At 44.0% G+C, this 19678-nt stretch overlaps 1 protein-coding gene and 1 long non-coding RNA gene across 9 annotated transcripts in view; one reads left to right on the top strand and one right to left on the bottom strand.

The window, feature by feature from the left end:
* The first annotated feature begins 1248 nt into the window (after positions 1-1248).
* On the top strand, positions 1249-12294 carry LOC123615248 (uncharacterized). Of its 4 annotated transcripts, none has more exons than XR_006722805.2 (5): positions 1249-1495; positions 1631-1724; positions 8444-8491; positions 8655-8778; positions 10055-12294. It is a non-coding gene; the product is annotated as an uncharacterized LOC123615248 (long non-coding RNA). The 4 variants fall into 4 exon arrangements; XR_012511224.1 differs by lacking the exons at positions 1249-1495; positions 1631-1724 and adding an exon at positions 7617-8009 and having other exon boundaries at positions 10055-10268; positions 11717-12294; XR_006722802.2 differs by having other exon boundaries at positions 1249-1724.
* The window catches only part of NFIA (nuclear factor I A), a 349943-nt gene continuing 342326 nt past the window's right edge, over positions 12062-19678 (bottom strand). For all 5 annotated transcript variants that reach the window (XM_074376373.1, XM_045512652.2, XM_045512658.2 and 2 more), the window contains one exon: positions 12062-19472. In XM_074376373.1, the coding sequence (XP_074232474.1) occupies positions 19455-19472 (18 nt within the window). In that variant the 3' untranslated portion in view covers positions 12062-19454. The remainder of the gene's footprint in view (positions 19473-19678) is intronic.

A 19678-nucleotide genomic window follows, 5' to 3' on the forward strand; every position in this document is an offset into this window, starting at 1 on the left:
ATGGGTCTCAGCACCAAGACTCCCTGACTCGCTCCTGCAGATGCAGCTCTGATAACAGAAGAGGCGGGAATTTGGATCCTACATTGAGGCGTGGGTTGTTCCTATCACAACCCCATAGGCACGTGGGGCCAGGGCAGGAGGGCGGAGTGGTAGGAGGTACAGGGACTCTCCTAACCAATCCATCAACCCAAGAATCAGAGCCTGGGAGGAAGAGGCAGTCTAGACTCAAATGGCCCCAACCTCCTCTTCTCTGGAGGCTCCTATGTGTTCCCCACATCTCTACTTCTGCTGAGGCGTCCCAGGTGGCCCCTTAGAGGCCCATCTCTCCTTTTTCCAATATATCCTGCCTGTTTCCCCAGGCTCACCCGCTTTTCCATCGTGTCTGTAGCCTGACCGCAGTCTTCCCTTGGCTTCCTGCAGTTTGACACAGCCAACAGTTCAGCAGCTTGTTTGTGGAGCACCTTTTCTTTACCCAGCACTGAGGATCCAGAAGTGTTTCCGACTCTGAGTCTAGAGATAAAGACAGATACATAAAGGGAAAAATGCCAATATTAATGGGAGGCGGGTAGGAAATGCACAGGGTGCTGGGAGGTTCAGGACCCCTCAGGATGGGCTTAGTGCCTTAGGAGAAGAGGCAGCTGAGAATTTGCTTTCTCTCTCTCCTTCTAAACCTGCATAAAGAAGGAGTCACATGAGTACCCAGAGGGGAGGTGGCCACCTAGGAGCCAAGAAAAGAGGCCTCAAAAATGAAACCTCCCTTGCTGGCACCTTGATTTTTAACTTACCAGCCCCCAGAACTGGGAGAAATAATGGTATTATGTCATAGCAGCCTGAGCAGACAAACACATCTGCTGGTCTCACTTACAGGTTGAAGGAAAGTTTTCCTGTAGATTCTTTGAATTTTCCTCGCAACCATATGGCTTGTGAATAAAGACAGTTTTCTTTCTTCTTTTTAGGGTCAATGCTGAGCCATACTGCAGCCTGACACAAAAAGAAAAAGCAGTCATTGTGACTCTGTCTTTATTTCAAATGTTGATATTTTGTTTGTCCTGAATATTTTTGCATTAATTTTTACTAAAAAAAAATTTGCACTAACATATTATCATGATTACTGAGTTGTTTTGGCACCTTCTTCAATCTTGCATGCTAGAAATTGCCTCACTTGCCACATCGAAGCCCTGACCCTTGGTCTGTCTACCTCAATTGGGAGCCAGAGTACTGAGGTCAGAAGAGCAGAGTAAGGAGATGGGACGGTACCCAAGTCAGGAATCTTACACCTCCGCGCACCTGGTCTCCAGGCGTGACCTTTTCCTCCTCATCTTAGCTGACAGGGCCCCTGAGCTACAGGACTTACTGGGAAAGCACGATTGGGTGGCCGGTCCTCCCTCCCACCTCAGTCATGTGGAGCAACCTCTCTGTTGTGACGCAGGCAGGATTTTCGTTGGTTTAAGTAAAACAACATTGGCAAATGGCTGGCACGCGGTGCTCAGTTTTGGTAGCAGCTGTTACTATCTTTATTATTTTTACATTTACAATTACATTTACAACTTGGTCAGATATTATTTGCAGTTTGTCTTTGCTGCTACACAAAAGTCAAAACAATGAGATTTTTTTCTTCTCCCACCCCAAGCAGGGAGTCCGCCTCCGTGTTCCAGGCCAGGGTACCCTTGACTTACGGTGACTGACAGCTGCAGAGTGCCTGCCATCTCACAGTCTTCATTTGGGTGAGTAAAAAAAAAAAAAAAAAAAAAAAATGGTAACTCTCTTTCGTTTGTGATTCTCAGCTTCTAAGCTGTCTTTGGCAGGCAACTCAATCTAGATGCTTTTGGGTAAATTCAGACCAATCAGCGATTCCTGTCAAATTTAGAATGATCGGGCCCACATCCAGCTCAAAATCATTTCCAGTTTCTCCCCTCCCCGTCTCCGGAGTTGGCTCAATGCAAGGGGCAGAGACAGCCGCGGCTGGACAGCAGTGGGAAAAGGGGGGGCATGCTCCTGTCTCTCCTGCATCTTGTTCTTATGTTGCCAGAGACGCTGCGGCCCCCTCGGCCTCACCTCTCATCGCAGCCAATGCCTGGGGGCGGCTCTGTCTGGGGGCACCTCTGGCTGCTGGGTAGGCCCTGTATGAGGGATTTACAAGGAGGGCGCCTCGTCTTCTCTCACTCCTGTGGGCCCGTTCATGGACATCTCTGCTGGGCATCCCTGGCCTCCCCAGGTGGCCTTTTGTGGACGGCCCACAGACCCACGCTCCCAACGTCCATGTCTCCATCAGGGCGGCGCAGGGTTGCCACTTGCACCTTGTGCCCCCTCCTCCCTCAGGACTTGCTTCTGTGTATTTCTCTGCCTCCCCTCCCCCCATCTTTCCGAACCAACAGGGACACCAGGTGGGCAAACACTCAGCGCCACCTCTTTCTTCTAAAACTCTTTTTGCCTTTCTTTCCCTAGAGCTCGTGTATCATTTCCTCCCTGGACAAGGGAGGAAAACAGTTGGTCTCTTCAGAAAATCTGTGACACTGGCCAAGGAGAGCAGTGCCCCTTGAGCTTGTTGTGTAAGAGCCAGGGCTTGGCTTTGGTTGTGGGCTCGGTTCATAGCAACCAGTTCACTTCCAGCTTCATTTACAGGTATCTCTTTTTGAGGGGGAGGGGATGACAAACAACGAGTGGCCCCAGGGAGCAGAATGGAGCATGTGTCCTCAGTATCTCTGTGGCATCTCTGCTCTAAAGCACAGGTTATTTTTTTTTTAACATTTTTTAATTGATTTATAATCGTTTTATAATGTGTCAAATTCCAGTGTAGAGCACAATTTTTCAGTTATACACAAACATATATATATGTATATATATATATCCATTGTCACTTTTTTTTCTCTGTGAGCTACCATAAGATCCTGTATATGTTTCCCTGTGCTATACAGTATAATCTTGTTTATCTAAGCACAGGTTATTTTATTACCTTTTGTTCAGAGGAGATAGTTGGAAAAGAACCCCTTGGCACATTGTTGGCACTTGGTCATCGTGAATGCAGGCCAATTTATGGAGACACCAGTTTGAGGTTTGCTCTCATTATTATAATAATCTAGAAATAAGGAAGCTAGTTTTGCTTCTCCCATCCCAAGAAGCTAGCAGAGCCTCCATGTACTGAATTCTCTTACCTCAGAGAGACATTACCATTTTGTATGTTTCAACGTCAAGAAACATTTGCTAGGCACCCAGGAAAAAACCCTCCACCGAACGAATTTGTTGGGAATCCAGCCTCAATAAGGCAGGAAGCTGAGGAGGTGGAGGGGGCGAAAGCGGCCTTTTGACAGAACCTGCCCAGGTGGGAGTTGGGAATGTTCTGTGACACTGGGGTCACCTGCACAGAGCCATTCAGAGGGAGAGATGCTGCCTGTGGTGCAGAGGGGGCTGGTCTCTGTGCATCCCAGCTCCAAAGCCTTGGCCAAATAGCCTGAGGCCCAGGTTGGCCTGGAGGTACTTCCTGAAGGGACCTCTGGGCTTGGCCAATGAATATCTCAGTAGAAGTGAGCCAGATGTACCACAGGGCAGGGGACACTTCTTGTGCTTTCTGGACCCAGCAGGCTGGGTTTTTAGACTGTAGGGGGAGGGACGGAGGAGCCTGGTGACACCTTTCCCCTAGGCAGAGGCAGACTCAGGCACACTGTCTCTGCTCCATTTCTCTCAGCCCTTAAAATCCAATTGTCAATCTTCATATGACCTTCCTTTGTGTAACAAGGAGTTTTATCTCCCTGTGAGAGCCACCCGACACACACACACACACACACACACACACACACACACACATCTTTTACAAATGAGGACTGCTGAGGCGCAGAGATGTGAGGCGAACCAGGATGTAAAAGTGTCAGAGGAGAAAGGCAGACCCAGGCCTGCTGGGCCAGGTATCAGTGCATGACCTCTCAGCTCCAGACTGGACCCTGAGTCCAGGTCCTGTGTATTTTCCATCCCAGGAGACCATGAGGCTCAGGTCACTCAAGGGGCAGTGGGCCGGAGTGTGGCTCTCTGACTTCCTCTTGCCCTGCTGTTGGCAAATACCCAGATTTCTGTGCTGTGGTCGAGGGTTTGCCCTGATCTGACTTCTAGAGAGCTTTTGAAGGACTGATCCGTTGGGAGGATCAGGACTCCTCTCGCCCTGTGTGGTAGATGTGCTGGTGTGTCCTCTTGAGTGACATGTGAGTGAGCCATGCTCCCAACTCAGCCCCTCGTAAACTCACGGTACTGACCATTTATTTTCAACGGACAAGAACTGTTTTAAAAATTTAGCACACTCAAGTGGTGCCAAAACAATTCAGATCTCTCTTTGATTATTTTGAAAGAACTTTAGGGTTATAAGGCACGTACAAGTCCTAATTATGAGCACCTTTTGGGTATAAATATCCCATAGTGTTAGTTGCTAGCATTTCTCTTTGTCTAAATAGATTTCACACCCCTCTCAGGGTTCAGATGTGAACCCTTGTGTTTCACACTTACAAGCTGGGTGACTTTTTCATCTTTCTGTGTCTTACAGTCTCTTCACTTTTTAAAGTGGGATTAATAACACCTGCCTTGCTGGGTTACGGGGAGGATTAGCGATTAAACGGGATGACGCAGTGACACAAGCCAAGCACCTACTCTTGTGCTGACTGGAGTTTCACAGCTGGACGTCTAATTGATGTAGGAACAGTAAGGAAGGCCCCTTTTATCAGTCGTGCGTGCTTTTGTGGGAATGCGGCAAAGGCCCTGTGTGAATGCGTTTCCCAGTCTAGGAGTGAGAGCAAACAAAGTGTGTCAGGTCGGAGAACACTTTCAAGATCTAGGTAAATGGTCTAAAATATGCCATTGGGATTTTTATGTTCGTTTATTTATTTTTTATTGACATATATTCTCTTTACAATGTTGTGTTCGTTTCTGGTATACGGCATAGTGAGAAATTGGGATTTTTCAAGTGAGGTTTCGGGGAGGAGAATTTTGAAACTTTTGAAAGAAAATGTGATGGGGGGGAGGGTATAGCTCAGTGGTAGAGTGCATTCTTAGCATGCACCAGGTCTTGGGTTCAATCCCCAGTACCTCTGTTAGAATAAATAAGCAAATAAATAAACCTAATTACTTCCCCCCAAACAAAAACAATACATAAATAAAATAAGAATTTTTTTTAAAGAAGGAAAATTCGAAAGACAATTTATCTGAAACCAGTGGTTCGTGGGCTCTGAGGGCTGTCAGATCCCGGGTGCACTGCTGTTCCTGGTGGCTGGCTGGCTCGGTTCGAGCCCAGCGTGAGCCCCGTCGGGTGGAGTCTGAGGGGAGGAAGCAGAGGTGTCTCCAGAGCTGTCTCCAGAGCAGCAGCTTTAGTCAGGGCTGGTGACCACCAGCAAACTAGCCCCCTAAGGAATTCAGGGTGAGGACAACAAGCCAGAGGACAGACGGCCAAGGAGATCAGTAAGTCAAAGTGGAGGAAGAATTTCCCAGGGCTCCTGGCAGGACCCCAGGCAGCCGTCCTCCAGGGGAGGTTTGGGCTCCGTCTTCTCCTCCCAACCCCAGCCATCCTTCTAGAGCTCACGACTGTAAGTGCTCACTGCAGCGCAGGTTCCCCCACAACGACGTGGGACCAGCGTGGGCAGATGATCTGCTTTCATTGATCTGCACTTCAGAGCTAGAGAAAGGAGGTAAAGATGATTTAATGCCTATTTTCAAAGAATGAAGGATCTTTTGTGCATCTCTTGCGAGGAGCAGACACAGGAAGCGAGCTTCACCTGTTAACGGGAAGGGTTCGTGTTAGACAGGAGGGAGATTTATCAGGCAGGGAGTATGAAGACACTGGAGTGAGTTATGTTGGCTCCTTACCTGGAGCTCTTCAAAGTAAGATATACTTCCCTCTGACAGGAGCAGTCGGGGATGGCGGTGGGGGCTGGATTCCTCGCCCGAGGCATGGAAATGGACTTGCGTGACCTTTGAAGGTTGAGTCCAGCCTTCTGAGTCTAGGATAAACTAAGATGGGGAAATTTATGGTTTTGACAGCCATCATGTGAATAAATCTGAGCCTCTGCTGGAGTTTAGGAGAAAGAAGATTCTGGAAGCCTGCTCTGGCTTGACCACTCTATCAGTCCAGGTTCTAGCAGGAAACAGATGGCAAATTCAACTCAAGATCATTTGCAAGAGGTTAATAAAGAAGCTATTTACAAAGGTCTGAGTAAGATGTAGAGAAATTACAAAGGACAGAGCGGTACCCAAAGCTCTTACTGTCCCGAGCCTAAAGGCATGAGGAGAGGGAGTAGTTATCAGAATCTAAAAGGAGAAATTAGGACCATCTCGAGAGGGGCTGTGACCTTCTGTTGAAGAATGCCACCAGCCAGTGGGGGCTTAGGGAGACAGCCAGGGAAATAAATGCCCTGACATCACTGTCCTCCTTACCCTCAGGGCTTCTGACTGGCTGGTCCCCACTGAAAACGTGAGGTCAAGGATGAGGTCACACGGTCCACCTCCTGAGCAGAGAGCAGCTTGGAGAAGGATGAAGAGCAGATCAGGAGGTGCAAGTAAAGCTGAATGATCCAACTGTTGCTGATCTCATCATGGAACAAAGTACCTTTTGTGTACCAAGTACTGTTCTAGGCACCAGGAAGAGGGCAGTGAACCAGACTGACATTTGGAACTAATTGTGATTTAGAAATGTGCTCCACCCTTAAGCCCCTGAGTGCATTTTAAAGTCACACACAGGAAGTTATTATATGTAAGAAAAGTTACTGAAATGCTCTGTGACTCAGTCTCCTTGTCTGTAAAATGGGAATAACAGTTGCCTCTCCTTCATAGGGTTGGGTTATATGTGAGAGTGCATGTAAAGCCCTCAGAGATGTGTGTGATGAAGTAAGGGCTCACCCAGGACGTGTTAGCTGTTCTTACTATTTTTATCACTACCGCTGTTTATATCTTCTAGCCAGGCTCTTGAACTCTTCTTCATCCTCGAAGGTCTAGATTGTGCATCTCCTCCTTGTGGCTCCTTCTCCCTTGGGCATAGCTGGTCCCAGATTACCTGGCACGTGATGCCTTCCTGGTTCTCACAGGACCAAGGTGCAGTTATTCAGTTTTCATGTCTGTTTCCTCTGCTAGACTCTATTTCTCTGGCGGTGATCTCAGATTCATGTCCTTCTCCAGCCCCAAGTTCTGGCACAGGGAAGATACTCAATAATTCTTGCAAGGGCTTGACACAATGAGATTTTGTGTGTCATGGACCAGAGTGTGGCCCAGGCCAGTGTTCAGAATCAGTGATGGTACAAGTGGAAGTGGCAGACGCGCTCAATGAAGTGATCTTGTGGCCCTAAGAATCCAGCCCCTCTGCTCCCTAGAGCTGATCGGAAGCCCCCCTCCCTGCCTGGGACTGACTTCTGTCTCAAGGGCATACATTTGCGAGGGAAGAGGATGCCCATAGTAGAAAGAGGCAAGAACAGAAAGACTTTTAGCTGCCTTTTAACCAGAATTATTCATCTTGTTCTTCTTAAAGGTAGAAGCTGTCTTTCTTTTCTTGTCTTCTCTTCTCTTTTCTCTTCTTTTTTTTCTTCCCTCTCTCTCTTTTTTTTTTTTTTTTTTTTGTCAGCAATAGGTAGCAAAGGAGACAGTGTTCTTTTCCATCCAGGTAGACCCTCATTTGCCTCCACTCTCACTGTCAGAGAAAAAAAACCAGCGAGGGATGGAGTTGGTGGAGAACAGGGGCCATCTTTCACTTTGGCCCAGTTATTTTGGCCACAGCTCCCTGAGTAGGGGCATACACCCAAGATGAGTTCCTTGGTCCATCCCATAACAGTGTGTGAGGCAACCTTGGCACTGCAACCCATCGGATCCACTTCCGAGGTCGAGAATATGCTTCTAGTTTAGAGTTGGAACATACTTATGTCACGTGGATGCAATCCACAAGACTGAGACTCTGAAAAACTCTTCAGGACAAATGGCCCAGTTTCTTCAGCAAATAATTGCAAGAAAATGAAAGAGAAGGAGAAGGAATCCTATAGATTTATATATTTAAGGTACATACAAACCACTTAGTGTATGGACTTTATTTGGATCCTTATTTGGCCAAATTATTAAGAAAAATCGTACTACAGTTGGGAGTATTTCAACACTGGTTATTGACGATATTAAGGAGATGTTAATATTTGGGGGTGTGAAATGGTATTGTGAATATATGTTATAAAAGCTGCTTTGTCTTTTAGAGATGGACTCTGGAATATTTATGGGTGAAATATATGATACATGAGATTTGCTTCAAAATAATCCGGGGGTGGTCAAGAAGTGGGTGGAATATGGAGCGGGTAGGAGTTAACTGTAAGTGATGGATACTAGGTACAAGGGAATGCGTTACTCAAGTCTTTCTATTTTGTACATAATAGTATTTTTCCACAATGGAAAAAATTTTAAATGTGACAGTAGAAATAAATGTAACTTTTGTTTGTTTTAACAGGCTCCCTGTAATGAACTTGAAATCCAAACTGAATGTACCAGGTGGAAAGTGAGTATGGGATGGGCTTCTGTGTCTCAGGGATGACTAGAAGCTCATTCATTCCTCATAGGTCAAGGGAAGCCCTGTTTTCCCCTAAAGGCCAGTAAAACCTCTATACTTTAGCCATGTTTTTGTTGTTGTTGTTGTTGTTATGTTTTTGTTTGTTTACCAGAGAGCCAGAACTTGAAGGATTAAAACAACAACCAGCACCACTTCTCTTGGCCAACCTCCCTGCCCGATGAGAATGGATTTCCCTGGCAGTTCACACTGTTGAGGGAAATAGGGAGCAGAGCCAGGTGGGCCTCGACTCCGGCTGGGTTGTAGTCAGCGTAGCCCAGTGCCTGACACTGGGAACTGGGCTTCCCTGCACGTGCTCGCCATCCGTACTCATTGGCTCATCCGGGCCTCTGTCTCCATGGAGACTCAGAGAGAGGTGTAATGACTTGTTTAATATCGTATGGTGCATAGATGGTGAATGTGCAACTCACTACAAGTCCTCTCTCGTTTCAAGCCCAGGCTTCTTTCCACTGTACAATATTGCCCTCCCAATGTCCAGGTTCCTCTCCTTAGGAGGCACCAATCCAAGGCTGCAAATAATAATAGTTGTTACGTGGTTGATACTGTGCTGGGTGCTCTACGTGCGTTAGTTCATTTAACTTCCATAATGATCTTATGAGGTAGGTCCTATCCTTTTGCCCATTTTACAGACAGGAAAACTGAGGCTCCTAATATCACAGAACAAATAAAATGAGAAACTGAGATTTAAACCCAAGTTGTCTGTCCTCAGACCCTTCAAGTATATTTTAAATGCTACTTCTTCCTACTTAGTGGAGGCAGGTGTTAGATGAAAGTTTTTTCAAAATTCACCCACATAAAGGCCTGGAAATGAAAAGGAAGAAGACATGCCATCAATGTGCTGGAAGAATGCCTTAGCTCTACATTTTGGAATCACTTGTCTTTTTGGTCACAGCATTCACATAGCGTTAACAATGGGCCAGGCCACTGCTACCTGCTTTACAAATGTTAACTCATCAGATATTCACAGCAGCCTTGTGAGGCGGTTAGGGGCCATTATTCTTCTTCCCATCTTACCAGTGGGAAAACTGAGGCACTCACCAACACCACAGAGCTATTGAAATACAGAGCCAAGATTCAACCCAGGCAGTCCTGCGTCTGCCCCCGTGCCTTTGATCTCCACACCGCCTGGTACCTACACACAGTCTGTCATAGGGTGTGTCAGTGAAGGACCGGTGGTAACTGACTTTAATTCCAAGTTCTTAACTCCAAATAATTAAAGACCAAAGTGCCTGCTATTGGCCACAGTAGTAACTGAAAGGTAGTAACTGATTCTAACTTAGACTTTAAGGGACATACTGGGGAAATTGATCTGTTCACCCAAATCAGAAATGTGTTTTGAGGACTAACTGTACCTTTTGAAAAGCTGCAGTAAGAGAGACAATATTAGCTTTAATGGGATAAAGCACCTATAGCACTTAGCACATAAAAAAGGTCAATACACAGTAGCTATTAACATCCTTATTAATCTCTCTGATCTGCCCACTTCTCTTCCAGTCCACCACGGGCGCCACAGGCCAGGGGTCCGTCCTCTCTCTGGTTGCTGCAGTAGTGTTCTCGCCGGCCTCCTCCACTCAGCCCATTCTCCACACTGCACATCCCTCCCTCCTCTCCTCAAACCAATCTGCAGTGGTGCGCTCTGGTCTTCCCTGAGGGAGGATTGTCCTTCCTGGTCCTGCTGAACCACGTGATGCACTCTGGCTGATGAAATGTGAGTGCAAGTGGCGTCAGTTCCAGGCGGAATTGTTCAAAGCCAGCGTGTGTCTCACCATGCTCCTTTCCCCTATGCTGACATATCCAGCAATGGTCCAGATGGTAGCTGCTTTTTGCCCTGGGTCCTAGAGTGAGGAGATTCTGTATAGAAGCCCCAGGTAATCCTTAACAGGCATGCAAAATAAAATGTGAACCTTCATTGTTTATTGTAAGCTGCTGCTGCTTTTGGACCCATTTGTGTCACAGCATAGATCTAGCCTCATCTGACGGATACATGTTTTATGATGCTCTGAGCAGGTAGGACAAAAGTCCTTAATATGCCGGCAAGGCCCTGCAATATCTTGACCTAAATGTGAAGCTTCATCTGATACCATATTTCCTCTTCTTTTCTCATCTTCCTCCAAACGGGACTTCTTTAAGTGCCTCTTAGGGCTACCACGGGCTCTTTGTACGTGCTGCTCCTTCTGCCCGGAACATTCTGCCCCTTGCTCATCCCCTTTGCCCCTTTGTTAATTCTGTCTTACCAGTCTCAGTTGCTTTATAGCACTTGTCACAACTACATGCTGACCTTTGCTGCTGTTTGTTTGAATTAATGCTTATTTTTGCCCACTAGGCTGTACACTTCCTAAGAAGAGCTGCCTAGTCTTTACTTACTTACTATTCCCAGCCCCTGGCATAGTCTCTGGCACATAATAGGTACTCAAAAACTATTTATTGAATAAATAATTGAGTCAATCTATTGTAGTGATTATAGGATGGAAGTTGGAGCCAGACTTCTTGGGTTTGAACCCTACCTGGCCATTTTTTTTCTTATATGACCTTAGGTAAGTTATTAAGTCTCTCTCTGCCTCAATTTCCTCATCTGTAAAAGGGGGATTGGCAATCATACAGATCTCACAGGGTGCTTGTGAGGAGCAAATGGATTAAGATATGTGTTTATTTACTTACTGTCTCTGGTCTCCAAGGCCACCCTTCTATATGCTGTTCTGTGGGGCTGGTAGTTTTCTCACGACATTTTCCAGACTCCATTGCCAGATGGCTCTGGTTAGATTTAGCCAATGAGAGAGGCTGGCAGGAGGCTAGGAGTAGGAGGGGAGGGAGAGAAGGGACTTCCGTCTGGTCTCAGGTCCTGCCCACGACTGGTCAGCCACAGAGCATGATGCACCCACAGCCTCCAGCTCCCTGCAACTCTCCCAGCACTGGTCCTGCCTTGTCTGCTCAGAAGTACTGTTGGCTGTGTTGGCTGTGTCTTCCTCGGCGGTCCTGGCACCAGCTGCCATCCCCCCCAAGCACTCCCCTCCACCAGCCTCTCAGAGGTCTGAGTCTGAGCTATGTGGTGCCCCCCACCCTCACAGTGACCCTTGTCAGTAAAGATCCAAATACCAGCTGTGTGGGGTCCTCCTTGGAGCTCCTAGGTTCTGGACACTTTTGTTTCCCCAACTCCAGGGTGGTGACTCTTCTGCTGGAAAGCCTATTGGACACTTTTCCTGGTTTCTGATTGGACCCTAACCTGCTACAACACCTGAAGCACTGAGAACAGCATCAGGCACACAGTAAGCACTATGTGAGTGTGAAGTTTTGCATTTGTTGAAGTAGGTAAAAAAGCGAACACTGCCCATCAGAACTCTGTGAGGGGCACTATCTACATGTCTGACATCCATCAAGGATAACACAAACTTCACGGTGCAGAAAGACGGCTGTCTTCAGGGGAAACGCCGATCCACGCCCATAACTGTCACTGGAACACCCCAACCCGGGCGTGATTCAAAGCAAATGATGACACAGCTTCCATAGCATTAGCAATTTTTTATTTTTCCTTTTTTTGTTGCATAGGAAATGCAGTACTTGCTTCCAGTAATTGTATTGTAATGTGAGAAGGTGGTAGCACTAATGGTTGAATACAAGAGTTAAACTAATCCACACCAGCTCAAAAAACCTGTGGAGATTTAGTTGAATAAGAATGGACGCCCACAGTGATTCTCAACCAATTACAAATTTTCACAGAACACAGTAAAACTAAAAGGGTAACTATGAGAGTCAATACAAGTACACTAGAGGCACAGCGGGCCCGGCTCATAAAAAACAAGGGTCAAACCAACGTATTAACACGGGGGGTGTTCAGTTTCACAACAGATCTCTCAGCCCTGGACGTGTTTAATCCCCTCCCCCAACGATTCGAAATGAAAAAAAAAGAAAGAAAAAAAGCCCCAAAAATAAAAAACGGAGGTATCTTGAGGAGACAGATTTCCAAGGGTGGTGGGAAGAGCCCCTGATAAGAGGTCAGGGTTGTAGGGGAGGGGGCTGTGCATTCGCCTTTGAGTCTCCCTTTAGGATCTCCTAGAATCTGATGACGCTCCAGCTCCAGGGCCGGTTAGTGCCTCAGCAGTGACACGACCAAGCGCCTTCGCAGGGCAGAGAGGCCGGTCCGAGACCAAGGGGGAAGAGCAGCTCTCTCAACCTCCACCGCAACGCAGCCATTGGCCTTGCGACCTTCGGTTGAGATGTTTTTTAAAAAGTGCTAATTTATAGACTATTACTAAAAAAAAGAAAAAAGTAAAAAGTAAAAAGATAAGAACAACACAAAGAGAATCAAAAGAGGGGACAAAGCTACTGTCATTTCAAGAAGCTGGGCATAAAAACAGCAGGAAAAACAGCCCAATTCATTGGAGCCCCATCTGTCCTTGACACAACTACGGAGAAACGCAAGTTCACATCGCACGCCCCAGGGAGCACGTTCCACCGCGAAGGCGCTCCGCTTGGATTAGAGGCGGTACTTCCACTATATCCTCTCGTGGTCCATACTTTGGAAATTGTGTTTTTTGAATTAAGTAGCATCAGCATTTCCCACAGCGGGGGAACTCAGGATGCCTGGCACACAGGCGAGGTCCTGCCCCCCGCAAGCTGCTGCCTCCCCGTTGTCATGCTCAAGCACAGGTGGTCCCCCTTATCTTTCTGAGCATTTCTGGTATCTGCTCCCCATTTCCCCATCCCCCTTAATTTGATTATGTCACCCTGTGGGGCAGAAAAGGCAAATGACGCTGGCTTAGGAAAAGAAAATGAGATGAAACATTTAATTTGGGAAGCAAGTAATTTCAAATTTAGAACCCCCTAAAATTATATTTAAAAAATCCCGTGTTAATAGCCAATTTCTTTTTCTTATGAATCGGGCCCAAAGTTTGTACAGAGTTTTATCTTTGAAGAAAATATTGCAACTGTGCATGAAACTAAATAGCCACGTGATTTTGTAAAGATTTTTTTTTCATTTTTTTTTCTCTTTTACTATGAGGAAGTCTGGTGTGAAGACAGATCAAGCATGGGTACCTGGCTGAACACTGTCCATTAAGAAAACGCTAGAGGGTCAGCAAAGCTTCAGTCGAGGGTGAAGGAAAACGCCCCTCACTTGGAAAGGTTCTCAGTGTCTTCGGAGCAGAGTTCTTGAAATTTAAATGGTCGTTTTGAGACAAAAGTCTTGCCAGGGACTGATTTCTGAAATCAAACACCCATGCTTGTCCCCTAGAAAAAGAAAACAAAAAACAAAAACGAAAACAAAAACACAAGTAATACTGAATTTAAGTAAATGTATACCTCCAAAATACTGAAAACAGCCGAAATCAAGAAAGACAGAATTTGCGTTCCTCAGTGAAATACCTTTAAACCTAGTTGACAAGAACCAAGTCAGAAAAAAAGACTAACATAATTTTGAGTAATATTCATACAGTTCACTAAGCATTATGGAATCGCATGCATTAATATTGTACGGTTATTTTACATCACCTATACCAGAAGGTCCTGACTGACAGACAGCGAAGGCTACCGGTGTAGAAAAATCTTACTTCAGAAGAGCAATATAATACAGATTTCACAGGCACTACATTTTAATATATCAGGTATTATGCTGGTTTTCTTATAATTCTTTCTGTCCTAAAGCTGGCATTATAACAATGACCAAAAAGGCAAGGATTGAAGTAAACGGAAAGAAGATACCAAAGTTGATATAGTTTTTTTTTTCTTCGGATAGATTAGTGCATAGTTCTCATGCAGATAAACACTGCTATGCATTTACACTGTTGGAAAGCAGAGTGAATTGAGCCCAAGTTGTCACATTTGTGTAAATCATTTTGTCAGCCTGTAATAGCACCATGTAATGGATTTGCATTAAACATTAAATTGATTTCAGAATTGGTGACACAGTATTCACTACAGTTAAGTGCTATGGAATAGCTTCAATGTTACCTGCTATATATCAAAGCAATTTTCATCCCACTGCTTTTTTTATTGGAAAAAATAAAAGGAAAACATACACGACACTAATTAGACGAATGCACAGCCTTGGACGTGGAAAAGGCAGAGCGGGGTTTACTGTCAAACAGTAAATACATGCATTGACTTCAGGACGAAATTGGCCTTGGAAGCGGATTTGAACGGAAGCTGCGCCGGCGGGCCGGGCAGCCTCATGAGACTGTCTGTGACTTACGACAGATCTCGGGGGGTGGGGGGTGAGGTGCCACTGAAGCTCTCCTTACATTACCATGCCAGTTGTGTTTTAAACTTGTTCTGTGGAGGCCTGCTACCAGGAAAAGAAGAAAGAAGGAAAGAAAGAGAGAAAGAGAAGAGAGAGAGGGAGACCACCACCAACTAGGGACAAAAAGGTATTTCCAGAGACATGATGCCAAGGGCATGAAGCACCATTCTTAGAAACCCCTCCCCCCAAGAAAAATATCATGAGGAAAAAAATTTTTTTTTCTTAATCCAGATTTCATAAATACTTTATGACACCGTAACTACAGAGTTCAAAGCCTATGAGGATAAGGGTTTGCAAAGTGAGGGACAAACTTTTTGAGATGGGTCTTGCATCTTGCGGTGGGCTCCCTGAATCCCATGCCCCTGGGACATTTGGGTTCCTTTACACTTCGACTGTCAGAGTGTGATGCCTACAAGCTTTGGGAAGGGGACCTCGGGTGCCCGGAGCCCAGGCCTGACTGCGGGGTGGGGGTTTGAGGGGGGGGCTGACACTGAGTAACTGTCATGCCAGGGGGCGAAGAAACAGAACAGTTAGTTCGAATCTCAAAGGAAAGAAAAAGGCCCTGGGATGGAGAGAGTGGCACTGGGGAGAGGGCCTCTGCCCACGAGTGATCAGACAAGGAGCGTTTTAGTGGCAGGGGGACAGGCCAGAAAAAAGAAGTATACAGAAAAATGATATGATTTAGTGTTTGTGCCTCTGACTTCAGTTCCCAAAGGGGGAAGAAAATGGAGAGTTATCTGAGGGACTTATCTTTGCCAGTATTGTTAATGCCATTTGATGGGAGAGGAGAAAGTTCAAACGTGTCTCAGAATCAAGGGCTGGGCCTTCAAACACGGACGGCCTCCGTCTGTCAGTCTACACACCCCGGGTAGCAAAGTCTTCCTTACACATCTTCGCTTGACTTCGAGTCTAAAAAGGTTAAACACTCGTATTGTTGGTGTTTCTTTTTTTCCTGCTTGATCACAACTGAACTACAGTTTCCTGCTGCTTTCTGGACAATGAAACATGAACAAAAATATAACTTAGTGTGTTTAATACTTAACCCCTGTTCGTTATCACCCTAGACTGCCTCCCTAATGTTTTAAAGCCTTTAAAACATTTTTTTTCCTGCAAATCTGTTCAGAGTTCCCTAATTTTAGCTTTATCAACTTAATACAACAAAATACCTTCAAAAATACAGCATACCTGTAACGTCCATTTACAATGGTTTTTCAGTAGACCTATACTTCTCAAGCATAGGAATATGCTATACCATTGAGAGAAAAAAAAATAACTGTATTTAAATACTTACAAAAAAAAAAAAAAGGAAACAGGAAAGTTTTAAACTTAAATCCAGTTCCCAAAGGGAGGGAGGGGTGGGAAAGAAAGAAAAGCCATTCTATGAACGCTGCCTTTATAATGAACAATCAGAAATTTCACTAGGCTAATTTGACAGAAATTTTTTCCTCATTTAAACAACATTACAAAAGTCCTGCATTATAAAATAGGGTAGAATAAATCAGTGTAATCAATAAAACTATACAACAATACAAATTACATATCTTCTGAGTGGGCAGTTAATCTCTCTCTTTGCAGTCATGACTACAACATGCTCACTAAAAACAACTAAAACTGCCCAAACTATTGCTTAGTTTGTTTTGTTTTAAAAAAAGGGTGCAATTTTATCGTATATACAACCAATTTACTGGTAATACCTTGGCTTATCGCAAGGTTCTGACAAAATGTTTGTCTAGGCTTTTTTCCCTTCACTGTGAAGCACTGAAAGCTGCTATTTTTTTTCTTTTTTTTTTTTTTTCTTTTTTCTTTTTTTAGTGCACATATGTCATAATAAAGTAATGCCCAGCTAAGTGCTATAGGGGAAGGCAAAGTATGCTGGCTGGCTAGAGGAAGTGACACCATATACTGACAATCACACCATACAACAGCGCCAAACGACTATTCAACCACTTATCAGACACATATGAAAATCCAAAATGTTTTATTTTATTTTTTTTTCCTTAAATAGAGAGAACCAGTAAACAATTTTCAGAACTTGGAAGTTTAAAAACGTGCATATAAAAATGGGCATTATATACTTTGTATTGAATGTGGATTGACTGCAGTCTGCTAAGAAAAATGGGGTGTGGGAGCTGAAGAAAAGGGAAGTTGTCTTTTTTTTTTTTTTTTTTTTAAGGCTTGCTTGTGAAAGGAACAGTTGTAAAAACAAAATTGCTTGAAGCAGGGTCAGCTTAGTGCTTCACAGTTTGACTGCTTCTCTAAGAGGAGCCCTTCCTGCGCACGTGCATTCAAAAATCACAAAAAAAAAGTACAAAGACAGACACCTAAAACACACTGCGTCAAGTGCAGCACCGACTTTGGTCAAATAAAAAAAATAAAAGAAAAATTAATCATCGCTAAGCTTTTCTACACGATATAAGCAGGTATTGCATATTTTCATATATCTGGGGGAGGGGGGAATAAAGGAAGACTCCAAATAAATCGTAAAATGCAGCAACATCCAAAATACTGATATTCTAAGCATCTATAGATCTCAGAATAGCACTGCCACTGACCACAGAGGACAATAAAGACTATTCCTATCTGCGGAACAACTAACTCTCTATTTAGTTCTAGATGTTGAAACTGACGATGGCTGACATAAAAGTCACATTTACAAAAAGTGTCTCCAAATGCTTGACTAGGGAAAAACCCCTTTCAATAGAGGAGCATGTGCAACAATTCCACAAATAATCGCTATCCAGGGCAAGGCACATTGATATGGAATTTTTTGTTTTCGTGCAAATTAAGGAAAAAAAACAAAACAAAACAACATTGTTTCGGGGGGAGAAAGATGAGGAGCAAAGTGTCTTCCCAAGAATTTCAGTTACTTGATTGTATAGGACAGTAGTAGAACCCTTCTGAAGGGCTGAAAAACATAGTTTAAAGGCAAGTGCCTAGAGTAGGGATTACAATATTGTGTCTTAATGCACTCTACTTTATCCTACGTTAACTATATAAAAATTAGTTACTAACACTAGAACATGCAGAGACTTTCTCTGATCAGCAGGGCTTGCCAACCAGAACGTATATATATGTATAGTATAGGAAACCTTCTTGAAGTTGCATGGGAAGCAAAGGGGTGCTTCGCTGTCTGGTAGAAAAATCACTTGCACTTTTTTTGTTGTTTTTTTGTTTGCTTTTTGTGGTTTTTTTTTTTTTTTTTTTTTTTTTTTTTTACATAAGATACAGGACATTTGGGGGTGCAAACTTTTTTTTTTTTCCCTAACAGGTACCCTTGATCTGAATGGGCACCAGCATTTGTGTCAGTATTGGTTTCATTATTATTATTATTAATATTATTTTCCCATAGCCCAGGTCAGGGGCGCAAAGGTCTTTAAAATTTCTGGACAATCTCTGGTACAATGAAGTGTCTGATAACTGATAAATCCTATGTTGCCGGATACATGTAAAAATTTTCAGAATTGGCATAATCCATTATTGTGACTTCTAGCTTATAAAATTAACAGATACCATGATTTCATTTTAGTTATGTGCTTTGATAACAGAAAATAATTAATTAGCATTTAATGTAGTTAACATATTGTGGTAAAAGCACCATTAGATTTGTTTGTTTTTTTTTTTTAAATTTTCCTTCAGTTTTTAAAGGGATACAAGTTTAACAATAAAAAACATAAAAAGCAAAAATAGCTCCCCTTTTTCTTGCAAGGCTGTTTTTTACCCCAATAATTTAGAGTCCTGGGGTGGAAGGACTTGAAAAACAAAAATAGAATTTTCAACAATCTCTATCTTACAAAGATATTTAGCTATCCAATGAAATTGCACTTTACTCAATTCAAAATTCGATTGTTTTGATTGATTCCTGTCAGTTTCTGTCAAAACAGACCATCGTCCCCATTTCCAAGTGAATTTGTGTGTCATTGTTGAAATTGTTGAAAAAATGTTTTTTTTTTGAATGTAAGTGCAGCATTTCAAAACTTTTAAAAAACTGAATAGTAGTAGTAGTATGCCATTTTCGGAATTGTTCTGCAACGTGAGTGGATTCACTGTCCTTGCGGGCCACGTGATATATTTAACTGCTGACTGCTGAACCAACCAAACTAAAAGAAAAAAATAAAAAAGGAACATAACTGCATTTTCTTTTTCCAATATGTTACAGAAAAACATTGCCCTTTGACTGTCCCGTAAGTTATATATTGCAGATCTCAGCTACTACAAAAGATTTAGTTCTCCATGTGCCTCCTGATTGCTCAAGGAGGCTCACACCTGTGTGGGTAAATTCATGAAATACTGTGAAACAGCCAGGCTCTGTAAGGAAAGTGTGTTACAACGGGAAGTCAGTGAGCAAGGGTAGACCTTCTCCAGCCGCATCACCTAATGCTCACGCTACCACGGAAACACTTCAAATGTTACAAAGCCCAACCATTTCCAGCACCATATGAGAAAATTACAACTGTCCCTAAAGTATTAAAAAAAAAAATCCCAAAAGGTTATGGCCTTTGCTGTTGGACCATAATGCTCGCTGTTTCCATGTACAAGTTGATTTGATTCTCCCCTTCCAGTGACAGTGAAGTTGTAACCGCGCTGGGTTGAGGATGCGTCCATGTTACAGAGTTGAGAAGGGGTCAGGTGGTCTGTCTGGTGGATGGTGGGACGCTGCGACTTTTATCCCAGGTACCAGGACTGGAAGACAAAAGGAAAAGTGCAATTAGAGGTACAATTTGGAAAATAACGTACTTTAAAAGTTGCCCTTCCAACTGTGAGATCAAGATCCACGTTGGGGGAGAAGGGGGGAATCGCTGGGGAAAGTAAAGGAATGACAAACAGTAAATCATGAGATGCCGAAACTGATCTTACATCTCTGGAATTGAAATTCACCTTCTTTGTTG

Source organism: Camelus bactrianus, chromosome 13, assembly GCF_048773025.1.
Source record: "Camelus bactrianus isolate YW-2024 breed Bactrian camel chromosome 13, ASM4877302v1, whole genome shotgun sequence".
Lineage (NCBI taxonomy): Eukaryota > Metazoa > Chordata > Mammalia > Artiodactyla > Camelidae > Camelus > Camelus bactrianus.